This window comes from Camelus dromedarius, chromosome 9 (genome assembly GCF_036321535.1).
Source record: "Camelus dromedarius isolate mCamDro1 chromosome 9, mCamDro1.pat, whole genome shotgun sequence".
Classification (NCBI taxonomy): Eukaryota; Metazoa; Chordata; class Mammalia; order Artiodactyla; family Camelidae; genus Camelus; species Camelus dromedarius.
Window position 1 is genome coordinate 71786854 of NC_087444.1, and position 12897 is coordinate 71799750.

General features: G+C 54.4%; 1 protein-coding gene across 1 annotated transcript; it reads left to right on the forward strand.

Annotated features, from left to right (window-relative positions):
- The first annotated feature begins 2818 nt into the window (after positions 1–2818).
- GIPR (gastric inhibitory polypeptide receptor) lies at positions 2819–12295 on the forward strand. The gene is made up of 14 exons (XM_031458885.2): positions 2819–2878; positions 3877–4007; positions 4413–4512; positions 5027–5134; positions 5635–5738; positions 6414–6517; positions 6693–6837; positions 7561–7720; positions 7927–7987; positions 8327–8396; positions 8517–8605; positions 8698–8836; positions 10477–10518; positions 10611–12295. Exons 2-14 carry the CDS (start codon positions 3933–3935, stop codon positions 10818–10820), a joined length of 1407 nt encoding a protein of 468 aa, XP_031314745.1. The 5' UTR covers positions 2819–2878; positions 3877–3932; the 3' UTR covers positions 10821–12295.
- The last annotated feature ends 602 nt before the right edge of the window (positions 12296–12897 follow it).

The following is a 12897-nucleotide window of genomic DNA, read 5'->3' on the forward strand; positions in this document are numbered from 1 at the left end:
TCTCCTCAGTTCTGAATCTCAGGGGGCCATCTCAGCCTCCTATTTCTGGTCTCAGTCCCTATGGGGCCCCCCCCATCTCTCTCTGCCTCATTTCTCCTGCACCATCTGCTGGCACTCCAGGCCCCCGCCTGCTCCCTGCAGGCTCATCTTGGCCGGGCAGCCCCATGGAGGGAGGCACAGGCCCCCCAGCTTCCTCCCAGCCACTGCATCCTGAGGTAGGGGGGACTGCCTGGTCATGGCTGGGGTGGAGGGAATTTCAGCCTGGAGACCCAGGATTAGGGTCCACGGAGAGCATGGAGAGCATGGAGAGACAGGCAGACACTGTGAGAGGAGATGGGAAAAGAGGGAAGAAAAAGGAGAAAGCTTCAAGACAGGCAAAAAGACCAACCCAGAGAATGGAGAGAGCAAGAGAAATGAAGAAGGGGCAGAATGAAACCCGGAAGGAAGAGACAGAGAAAAGACCACCCAGCCAACAAGAGAGGAAGAGGAACAAACTGAATGCAGGCTTGGAGGAAAGGAGAGACTGGGACCAAAGAGCGAGAAGGTCGTGTGGAGAAAGATGGATGACAGAGCTAAGGGCAGGGGCAGAGGGCACAGCTGCCTCTCTGCGTGAAGTTTCCAAAAGTCCTGAGAATGGGAATTGGGGAGGGCCCATGTGGCTACCCCTGTAGCCCTGCTGCCCCTTCCCCAGACCCTGGGAGACTGTAACAGCCCCCCATCACCACCAGAAGGGCTGAGATGGGCAGGGGGCCAGTCAGAGACCTAGGCATCGCCCCTCCTGTCCTCCATGCCCACCCCCATCAGTGCCCTGTTCTGCTGTGTGTTCTCCTGGAGTTGGGGGGGGGATGAGGGAGGGGCCAGGGGCTCTGAGCCCCAGCTGCCTGCTCATCTCCACAGCTCCTGGCCTTGGTTGTCTCTCCTCAGGGCCTCATATTTCAGGCTGTCTCTCCCTCCACCCCTTCCCATCTCCATCTCTCAATTTGTATCTATTCCCTCTCTCTAGTTTTCTGTCTCGTTTGATTTATTTCTGTCTGTCTCTCTTGGTCTCTCTCATCTCTGCCTCTTCCTGTCTCCGTCTGTCTCTGCTCTTTCTTGGTCCTTGGTTTCTTTTCCCGTCTCTCTCACCACCTCAGTTTGTATCTCTCCCGTTTCCCCCTCCCACCCCCAGTCTCTCTCCTCCCCCCACTATCCAGCCTCTCTCCACCTTCCCATCCCTAGCAAGTGACGCCCCCCAGGCCCTCTTGGGGCCAAGGAGAGACTCCCTCTCTTCCCGAGGTACTGGGCAATCTCAGACCGCTCTCTTCTCCACTCCACGGATGAGCCTTTCCCAGGACCCAGAGGGCGCCAGGAATGTGGGGCAGAGAGCAGGGAGGCCAACTGGAAGTCAGGAAGCCAGGATCACCCCCACCCCCATGTCACTCCCCTCCCCCAGACTGTCGCCTTCCAGCTTCTGGTGCTGGATCTCACGCCATCCCTTACTCCTTGCCCCTCCTGGGGTCTCTGGGCCTCAGTTTCTCCTCTGCAAAATGGGCAGGCTCACCTCTGTCCCATTTATCTTACAGCTCCCTGGGAAGTGTGTGGTCATGAATGTTAATAGTATGATGAATGTGCAGGAATTGGTGGTTTGCATTAAATGGGGAAGAGTGCTGAGAGCCGGGACCCAGTTTCTAAGGCTTCCTCACTCGTGTACAGATATTTCCCATATTTTAGGACAAAGATGAGCCTGCAAGTGGAGCTGGTGAGGAGGTGTGTGATTCAGTGGCGACTGTGACCGTGAGACCATGCGAGGCTGTGGGTTCGTGTGTGATTGTGGGGTGACGGTGTGTGATCCTGTGCACAACTGAGTGACTGTGTGTTACTGTGGGATGGTGGCATCTCGGTGTGTGATGTGTGTGTGATTGTATGTGTATGCGAGTGAGGCTGTGATGGAGGATTGACTGTATGACCTCAGCACTGGGTGTGACCATCTGAGGCTGACAAGCATGACAAGGTGACACCAGGAGCTTGTAAGAGTGTGTGCCTTAGTGACAGTTGGGGAACATGTGTTGTTGGGATGTAACTGTGGGCTCTGTAGGGGATCATATGAAGCGTGTGAGATGAAAGGATCCCACGACTATGTGAGGAACCAAGTAACCGTGTGCATTTATTTCATCCACAATCATTCTTTCCTCTTCTGCTCTATGCCTAAACCTCTGCCAAGTGATGCTGGGGACCCAGTGGTGATGGAGATGCCCTGTCCCTGACCCCCCGGGGCACACAGGCCTGTGGAGGGCAGACAGACGGTGTTTGTGATGTGACCTAGTGATGGTGTGATATGTGTCTGACACAGTGTCATCAGGACTGTGGGAAGCTGTGGCTGTGCTCCTGTGTGAGTGGGGGGGCCCAGGCCCCGAGCCTGTGGCTGTGTCACTATGGATGACTGCCAACCTGTGGGTGACGGCCTTTGGCTCTCTGGGTGTGACTGTGGATTGGACAACTGTAAGTGACCAGGAAGAACAGTGTGGGGGATTCTGTGCTGGGCTACCCTGTGGCTCAGCATAGGGGACTGTGTGTGATACTGCATGTGTGACTTTGTGACTGTGGCTCTGTGTACGGTGGCTGGGTGGGTGGGGCAATGTGGGAGACTGTGCACCCTGGGGTCCTCAGGATGATTGCCTCTGTGACTGCTCTCCCACGTGACCCTGAGTGGCTGTGGTCGTTGCACAGACCGGCCCCCTTCTCCAGGTCTCAGCCCCAGAGCTCCGCGCGGCCCTGGCCCCGCCCCCCCCCCCCCCCCCCGCCCTAGGCTGTCACCTCTTCCAGAGCCCAGGCGAGCAGTGGAGGCAGCAGCAGACGCAGCAGCAGCGCAGCAAGTGATCAAGAGGAGGGCTGGGGACAGGTGAGGGTTCCCCAGTCCCAGCCTGTTCCCTCTGCCCCTGTGTCCCTTCAAGTCTCTGGGTCCCTCTTTCTGTTTCTTAGACTGCTTTTGTCTCTCTGTCTCTCTGAACTCATGGTCTCTAGCCTCCTTCTCTCTGTCCCTTGGTATCTCTGTCTTCATGTCTCACAGTCTCTGTTTAGCCTCTAGAGAGCTCCGAGCCTCTCTTTCCCCCATTCTCTGAGTCTCTGTGTCTGTCTCCTAGCCCACATTTTTCTCTGTCTTTCTCTGTATTTGTTTTCTGTCTCTTGCTGTGTGTCTCACTCTGCCTGTCTCTGTGTCTCTCAGTCAATATTTCTGTCTCATGCGACTCTGACTGTGTCTTTCTGAGGCTCTGTCCAAAATCCTCCCTGCTTCCCCCTTTCCCTTCATGGTGCCGGCTGTGGGGTGTTGGGAGTTAGACCGATTTCCAGGCATCTGGGCCCTTGCGGACCTAAACCCAGGGTCTGACGCCTCTCTCGTCCCTAAGGAGAGGATTGGCCCATTGACTCTGGGCTTTATCCACTGTGGGGAAAGTTTGATAAGGTCGGTTCCTATCAGCAATTTGAAAACCCTTTGGGCTGGGACAGTGGGAACTCCAAGAAACATTTCAAGCCCTCCACTCCCAGGCGGTCCCCAGGTTCCTCCGAGTCTCTAGGTCTAGACCCCGGGTGACACTGGCGCTTCCGCCCAGCGCAGCTCTAAGGCAACAGCACCCTCAGCAAACACCCCCTTTTCACCGCTGCTGCCCCGGCAACAGCCAGGGGTGGGCCCAGGAATTACGTGTTAGATCTCAGCCTCCCCTACTCCTCGCGCCTCTCCCCTGCCCCCCTCCCCAAATCATCACTCCTGGGGAGGGGTGGGTCGGGGGGGGGGCTGGATGCACTGCCTCCAAGTCTGCGTACCTGAATACGTTACCAGTGTGGCGCTGGGGCTGGGGGCTTGAGGGCGGAGGCTCCTGACTCTGCCCTCGGACTCCGCAGGTTGGACTGCCCCTTCGTGACCCGACCCTTCACCACCCCCATGCCCCGCGGCCCACATGACGCTGAACTGCCCACCCTGGCGGCTGCTACTGCTGCTCTCTCCGTGGGGGCCGCTGCTCCGGAGGGCGGAGGTGAGAACCTGAGAAGCCAAGGAGTTAAGGCTTGAAGGGAGGTCTGGGGATGGCTTTAAGTCTTACCCTACTGGGAAGATTATTTAAAAACCTCCCTGTTCGCCCAGATTCGAGTTTTGATTCTTTTTTCCAGCCCCTCTTCGTTCCCCCGACAAATCTTTCTGATAATTTCTAGCCACCTTCATCCCCTAATTTTCCTGAAGGTTTTCAGTCCCACACAGCAACTCCCCTGGTGGTTTCTAGGCATCACTCGGGACTTTGAAGAGGTTTCTAAGCCACCCAAGACTCCTGAGCAAAACACAACAGCCCCTCTGAGTTCCTCTAGTTTGCTTCTGGTCCTCCGGAACCAAGCTGCCTGGGAAGGGGGTGGGTCGGTCGGGGGGTCCTCCCTTCTCTTTTTTATAGGCAGGTTCTGAAGGACAGACGGCGGGGGAGCTGTACCAGCGCTGGGAACGTTACCGCAGGGAGTGCCAGGAGACCCTGGAGGCCATGGAGCCCCCAGCAGGTGTGACAGGGGTGGAGGACTCGGGGCATGGTACAGGCTGGGGCTGAGAAGCGTGGGCTTGAGGCAGGTCTAGGACTGATGGCCGGGACCTGAAAGGGAAGTTTGGGCTAGATGTATACTGGGTGGGAGAGGTCTGTGTAGGGCTTGATCTCAGTGGGAAGGGCCCAGACCTTAGTGCAGGTGGGCGTGACCGGATTAGTGGGAGAGGCCTGGGATGAAGCTTGAAAGGGGAAGGGTCTTGGGAAGGGTCTACACTAGGTGGGTGGGACCTAAAGTGGACGGTGAAGTGCCTCGCAGAGTGGAAAGCATCTGCAGTGGGAACTTGCTTGGTGGGAGGAGCCCAGTGTAGGGCTCAGAAGATGGGTGGGACTTTTGGGTCTGGTGGGAGGAGCTGTGGCGGAGCAGGGACTGGACCACACCAAGTGGGCGGGGCTTGGGCAGGACGTGTGTGTGGAAGGCGGAGAAGCATTGGACTCGTGATCCACCTGACATCTGGCCCCTACACCCACCCCAGGCCTCGCCTGTAACGGGTCCTTCGATATGTACGTCTGCTGGGACTACACCGCACCCAACGCCACCGCCCGTGCGTCCTGCCCGTGGTACCTGCCCTGGCACCGCCAGGGTGAGCTGCCCCGTGAACCCGGAGCCTCCTCTGACACAAATCCCCCGCAGCTCTCCTGCTCCTCTTTGTCCCCTGCTCCTCTTTGTCTGGCTGGGTGTCTCCTGTCTGTCCACCCTGGCTAAGTCACCACATAATGCTCCTTCTCTGCCTCTGTATCTCTCTGAGGACCACTGGGTTCTTATTTTCTCTCCATTTCATGAGTCTGTCCCTGCATACCTTGGTCTTCCTTGTCGGGACTAACTAGCTGTGTGGCCTAGGGTAGTTTATTTCTTTATGCCTCATTTTCCTCACTTGTAAAATGACGTTTATAATAGTACCAAGTTCATAGGCTTGTTGTGAATATTAAATTAACTAATACGTGTAAAATGCTATATAAGGGTTTATCATCATCAACAACATCACTTTGGCTCTCTCTCTCTGCCTTTGTCTCACAATTTGTCTTTCTGTCTCCATCTCTCTCTTTTTCTGTGCCTCTGATCTGCTCCCTTGTTTCCCCACAGTGGCTGCAGGCTTCGTCCTCCGCCAGTGTGGCGGTGATGGCCAATGGGGACCTTGGAGAGACCATTCTCAGTGTGAGAACCCAGAGAAGAATGGGGCTTTTCAGGTAAGAGGTGAGGGATTCAGGGTAGAGTGTCCAGGCAGAGGCAAAAAGGCAGCAGCCTCAGACCAAACCTGACACCCCTTGTACTGTTCAGGACTCTGGGTTCCAAGTGATAGAAAGTCAACTCAAATTTGCTTGAAGGAGAAAGAAAAAGGAATATATTGGCTTCTGTGATTGAAAAGTATAAGGCTGCAGCTTCAGGCACAGCTGGATCTAGGTGCTAAAATGATGTGGTTGGGAATCTCTCTCACCATATTGTGCCTCTGTTTTTTTCTGTGACGGTCTCCTCTTTTCTGCGGGTGGAAAAATGGCCCCCATTAGTACCAGGCTTACATTCCGCCAACCAAGCAACACATAGGAAGACTGAGCTTTGCTCTCAATAGCTCCAACATAATGTCCTAGGATTGACTCTCATTGGCCTGGTTTGGGTCATATACCTGCCCTGTACTAATCACTGTGTATGTGTGCGTTTGTAGGGGTGGGGGAGTGTTAGATAGAATGCTTTGGCTGGTCACAGGACCAGCCCTGAAGTTGAGGGGTGGAGTCCCCCACTCAAACAAGCATAGGTAGATCCTCAAGAGAAAATTGGGGTGCTGGTTAGGAACAAAGCGCAGATGTCTTTGTGGCCCTAGGGGAAGAGCTGAGCTGTGTTCCCCTGTTCCCCTGCCCCCCACTCAGGACCAAAGGCTGATCTTGGAACGGCTGCAGGTTGTGTATACTGTGGGCTACTCCCTGTCCTTTGCCACACTGCTGTTCGCCTTGCTCATCTTGAGTTTCTTCAGGTGGGACCCCCCACCCCTGAGCAGGGGTAGCAGAGACTGGGCTTCAGTTTTCCCAGTAAGGTGGGGGTAGTCAGGACGAGCATTCATTGGTGGTTTTGTGGGAAGGGCTGGAAGGTGGATTAAAGGGTTCTATGTGGCCAAGGACAGGCCCCTAGACTGCCTCCAAATCCCCCAGGCGGCTGCGCTGCACTCGCAACTACATCCATATCAACCTGTTCACATCTTTCATGCTGCGGGCAACAGCCATCCTCACCCGAGACCGTCTGCTTCCTCCAACTGGCCCCTACCCTGGGGATCAGGCCCCTCTCCTGTGGAATCAGGTAAGTGTCAGCCCTCTTTTTCTCAAATTGGTATTCTGCTTCCTCTGGTGGGGCCAGAAGTTTCCCAACCCACTTACTACCTTGTACACTCTCAACAGTTTATCGCTCTTGACCCTTCCAACACATTTGGAGAAGGACCCTCCCAACTTAGCCTCCCCCATCATTGCACACTCCTACCCCTTCACCACCTCTATTGGAATTTTCCATTCCCTTTCCCTCCTTATCTCACCCTTTCCCACCAGTGAGTCCCTGCTAGAGGTGAGGTGAGGCAGTGATGGGATAGGAGAAACTAACTGGTGGGGGGATTTGGTCCAGAGCAATTTGTTCCTGGGAGACAAGGTGGGAGAGACTAGAGTCTAGGGACAGAGGGGAGAAAAACTATTCAGTAGCCAGTTGGGCCATACCAATTGCCAAGGGGTGAGAGGGAATCCTTTTGAGAGGTGGAGTAGTTGAGTGGAATTCTTAGAAGGAGATGGGGTGGGAGAGGCTGTATTTGGGGAGATCTGGGGAGAACTCTGATTGCAAGATGTAAGATACCAATTGCTAAAGAGGTTAGAGTGAGAGAGTTCACATAAGGGAAGAGAGTAGGGTGAGAGAAACCAGCCACATATGCCATCCTTTGGTGATATAGAGTGGGAGGGGAATATCTGTTGTCAAGAGATGACAAGAGATGGGGGTGTAGGGAGCCCTGACTGTCGTCCCCTCTGTTTGGCCGCCCCCCAGGCCCTAGCTGCCTGTCGCACAGCCCAGGTCATGACCCAGTACTGCGTGGGCGCCAACTATATGTGGCTGCTGGTGGAGGGCATTTACCTGCACAGCCTCCTGGTCCTTGTGGGAGGCTCCGAGGAGGGCCACTTCCGTTGCTACATGCTCGTCGGCTGGGGTGAGCCCCGACCCTGTCCCCTGCCCTGCCCGGCGCGCCTTCCTCCCCCAGCTACCCTGCTGGTCGACCTCAGGGGGTCTCCTCCCCTCCCTGGCTTTTGCCTCCCCATCCCGGCGGGGGAATTCCGCGGGTCTTGGGCCTGGCGGAGCCCGTGCGAGCTCTGACAGCTGCGGCGGGGTGGGGGGCGGGGGTTGGGGTCTGCACAGGGGCCCCCGCGCTTTTCGTCATTCCTTGGGTGATCGTCAGGTACCTGTACGAGAACACACAGTGAGTCGCAGGGTCTGGGGCGGGGTTGGGGCGGAGCTTGGGCGGTGGGCGTGGCTCTTTGAGGGACGTGGGCGGGGTGTGATGGAAACGCTGGGAGGTTCTAATTGCACCTAGCAGCCCTGAGGGAACGTGGGTGGGGTCCAAAGGAATCGGTCGTTCGGAAAGCGGTGTTCGAGGACTACGGGAAGGGGAGGGATGAGGACTAAGCCTAAATAGTAGCAGGTGGGGCTTTAAAGAAATATAGGTGTGGCGTTAAGGAAGGTGGGCGGAGTCTGGGGAGTTAAGCGCTGGATCCTCTGAGCCTAGGGTTTTCTCTTAGCTTTACTCCCCCTCCTCCAGGTGCTGGGAGAGGAACGATATCAAGGCCATTTGGTGGATCATACGAACCCCTATCCTCCTAACCATCTTGGTACGGCCGGCCCCACCTCCTCCAGGTGGTCTCAGGGATTTCCCATCTTGGGAAGCCAGGCGCTACGCTTTGTTCCCGAGACGGTTTCGGGCCTGGGTCAGTCTCACTCTCTCCCTGCAGATTAATTTTATCATCTTTATCCGTATCCTTGGTATCCTCGTGTCCAAGGTGAGGACGCGGCAGATGCGGTGCCCAGACTACCGGCTGAGGTGAAGGAGGGCATTGGGGACGGAGGGGAAGGTGGCTGGGTGCAAGATGGGGGACCCGGGGCCGTGGGAACACTGCCACCCTCTACCCCCAGGCTGGCTCGCTCCACGCTGACGCTGGTGCCCCTGCTGGGTGTCCACGAAGTGGTGTTTGCTCCCGTGACTGAGGAACAGGCCCGGGGTACCCTGCGCTTGGCCAAGCTCGGCTTTGAGATCTTCCTCAGCTCTTTCCAGGTGCCTAAGTGGGGGGGCAGGGGCTACACCCTTTGACTTGAGGTAACTCCTACTCAGAGCGTCATGAGGGCTACAATCATCCCATGGCGCAGTCACCTGACGGGTGTGAAGATGGGATTTTGTTCATTCATTCTACCCAGAATACTATGCTAGCTCTGCCCTGGGCTGGGGAAGCAGCAGGGAGAAGACAGGAGACCAGGCAGCCATGGCAGTACTGCCTCCTGGCGGAGATGGAGGGCTTTGAGGCCAGACAGGGCTGGGGCCAAATTTGGGTTCTGTCACTTCCCAGCTCTGTGGCCTTCACCGCAGGGCCAGAGCAAGGGTGAGGCATGCGAAGTGCCCATATTGCAAAATGTAAGGAGGTGCTCACTCACATTTAAGGCCAATCCCGCACTTGCTTGCCCTACCCTAGCCCCCACCCTACTTTAATCTTGTTGGGCCTCAGTTTTCCCATCTCTAAAGTGGGGACAATACTAATTTCCCCTCACAAGGCTGTTCATTCATTACTTTCAGCAAAAATTTATTGAACACTTACTATGTACCAAACATGACTCCAGGCTTACTGTGGAGATACCACCAAGGACCAAATGGTCCTACCCTCTAATGGAAGAGACAGATGCTAAAGATGCTAGATAAGTAAAATATACAGAATGTAAGGTAGTGAGATGTGCCTAGAGGAGAAAAAAAAAGTAAGAAAATAGAGGTGATGAGCAGACAAAGAAGAGTGGGATTATAGATGGGGCAATAGGGAAGGCCTTGCCAAGAAGACATTGGAACAGAGACCCAAAGAAGGTGAGGGAACAGGCCAGAAAATACTTGGGGAAAATGTTCCAGGAAGAGAAACACCAAATACAAGATCCCTGAGGTGGGAGAGATGTCATGATGGAGGGAGGCCAACATGCCTGAAGCAGGGGGAGCCAGTGGGAGCAAGGTGGGGATAGGACAGAGGTGAGGTACCAGGGCAGAACCCTGGGCCAAGTGAGGATTTTGGCTTTTCCTCTGAGTGAAGAAGCAAAGGGATATGATCAGAGTTAGATTTTAACAGGATATGTTAAGTAATAATAAGATATCTTAATAATTACTCTTAAAATAATTGTCTTGTATTAATGTGTCTATTCATTGTGAATATTTTATATTTATTTAAATTTATATGTAAATATGTATACATTTACATAAATATAAAACTAATTCTTTATCAAAGTTAATTTGTTGATAATATATAATATTATGTAGTAAGTTATGATAGGATTGAGAAAAAGGTTTAACACCATGCACCAGGCACTACAGCCTCTTGCATATTAAAAAATCTCAATTCTCATGACCACCACTCTTACTATTCCATTTTCCAGATGAAGAAACTGAGGCACAGAGGGGTTAAGCAGCTTGCCCAAGTGGGGAAGTGGTTATCACATCCAAGCAGTCTACCTCCGGGATCACGGATTCTTAACCTCCAGCCCTGATTGCTCAGCAAACTGGCAAGGGCAATGGGACAGCAGGGAGCCAGGGAGGTGGCACCAATAGTCTAGGACCAGGGTTGCAGCAGGCAAAGTGGTTTGGGGCCTGGAAAGGGTCTGAGCTCATTACGGGGTGCTTATAACCCTGTCCCCACTCCCGATTTAACCCCTCCTCTCCTGTGGCAGGGCTTCCTGGTCAGCATCCTCTACTGCTTCATCAACAAGGAGGTAGGAGAGCCACGGCCCTTCGCCCTCGCCCTCTGGCGGCCGCGCGGGGAACCGCGCGCTCGTCGCCGCCTCTAAGCACCGTCCCCTTGCAGGTGCAGTCGGAGATCCGCCGAGGCTGGCACCGCTGCCGCCTGCGCCACAGCCTCGGCGGCGAGGAGCCACGCCAGCCCCGCGAGCGCGCCTTCCCGACCCTGTCCTCGGGCTCTGGCCCCGGCCAGGTCGTCGCTGGCCGCGCTCTGTGCTCCAGGGCCCTCCCGGGTAATGGGGATGAGGCCAGCCGTGTCTTGGAAAGTTACTGCTAGGCAGCGGGATTCTTGTGTCCATTCAGTTAGCATGTATTTATTGACCGCCTGCTGTGTACCAGGCCCGGTGTGGAGGGCGCGGGTGTGGGGGGGGACAGAAAACAAGATCCCTGTTCTCCTAGAGATCACAACTGAGGAAAACAGATCATGAAGACAGAAGTTGTACATATGCTGTGGGATGGCTTATGAAGAAAAGTTAGAAGGGGGCTAGTGTGGTCTGGAGCATCTCTGGGGAGGTGACATTTAAGCCATGCCTGAGATGAAGGAGACAGCATTGGGAGGAATTTATGGATAAGATTCTAGGCAGAAGAGCATCTACAAAGGCCCAGGGGCAGCAAGGAGCTTGGCCATGTCAGAGGAACAGAGAGGTGGCCTGTGTGGCTGGAATGGGATGAGTCAGACTGCACTCAAGAGTCTTCGGAGCGCCTCCTAATGGAGTGGGCTAATGTTTTAAACAGATCCCTCTCTGCCCTGTGTGGGAGCCGATTATTGGGAGCACGGGTGGCAGCTGGGAGCCCAGTGAGGAGGACACTGCAGGTGGGAGGTGGTGTTGGCTGGACCAGGGTGGTGGCCATGTTGGGGTGTGAAACGGTTGGATTCTGGGGCTATTTTAAAGGTAGAACTGAGAGAATTTGTCCATGGATCGCCTGAGGAAAATGTAGCAAGAAGAGAAATTAGGGAAGACGTCTCAGTTTGGGATGGAGAGAGGAGAGATAGGGAGATTGGGTTCAGGGTGGGGAGACCCAAGAGTGCTCTTTGGATGTGTGAAGCTGGGAATAAGGGTCTGGAGCTCACAGGAAGGGTTAAAGAAAGAAGTGTGAGCGGCACTGGGCTCCAGAGGAGGATTCTGTGTGCAGATATAAACATGGGCAATTCAGGGCAGGCTTCAGAGCTGAGACCTACATCCAGAGAGACCAGGACCACTGCTAGCTGGAGTGTGGACACATGTCCCCACCCTTCTGGGTGGTCCCTCGGAGCTAGAATTGGGGGTGAAGCCAGCAGTCTCATTGTGCTTGGACCACTTGTATACATACAAGACCCTCACTTCTAAATCCTTCCCACAGATATACACTTAGATTCACTTAGTATCTGGGTGTTGTCAATTCTTTTCCCCAACTCCCTGGACAGTGACCACAGCTGCTGAACTCAGAGTCCCTTGAAGCATGTGGCCCTGCTGGGCCCTTCTTGTGGGTTCTGGGAAGGTGAGGGCCCCAGGGCTGGGCCCTTGTAAATAAAGCATGAGAAACAGTTGTGGGTTTTTTTGTGGGGGAGGAGGGACAGGAGAATCTTCTTGACTAGGCCATAAAATGACAGGCCTACTGTGTGGCGGGGTGCTGTGTGGCCTTGTACCCTCTGGAAAGCAGTGCCGCTCAACTTTAGTCATGTGTTGCCAAGAGAACACGGACATCATTCGGCCACCATCCTCCATGCCTAACCCCCACTGGGAATGTTCATGTGATCTTCTGATATTTAAACTATTTACAATGCGTACAATTAAAATTGTGTGTGTGACATTTTCTGAGGGCTGCTTCTCTAGAAAGGTAGTATGGGAATGATAAAGCTGCAGCAAACAGCCTGGTTCAAATCTTAGTTTGGCTACTGACTAGCTGTGTGACTTGGAGAAAATCCGCAATCTCTGTGCCTCAGTTTCACTTCTGGAAAATGGGGGAAATGATGATACGTGCATCTAGGGTTGTCCGCAATTCTGAGTTACTCTTAGGGGACAGCCTGGTGCCTGGAGCACACTTCGCCAGACTGCCTAGTGCTTGTCCTACAACCTCTGCTTTCACTTTTGCTCAGTGAAGGAAGAGGGGATTAAAAACCATTTGGGCAGTGAGGTGGTAAAGAGACGAGGAAATTCAGATTGATACTAAGCAGGGTGCCCTTGGCTAGAATCTTTGCTGCCAGCCTGCAAGACAGGAAAATGAATACCTATTTCCTGGGGAGGACAGGAGGGACATAGGGCAGGGGTTTAAACCCAGGACTGTGACTCCAGGGCTTGTGGTGTCCCAGCTCCTACACAAGAACTAAATCCCCAGAGAAATCTCCTGAGGCAGTGTCCTTCCTCCCACTTTAC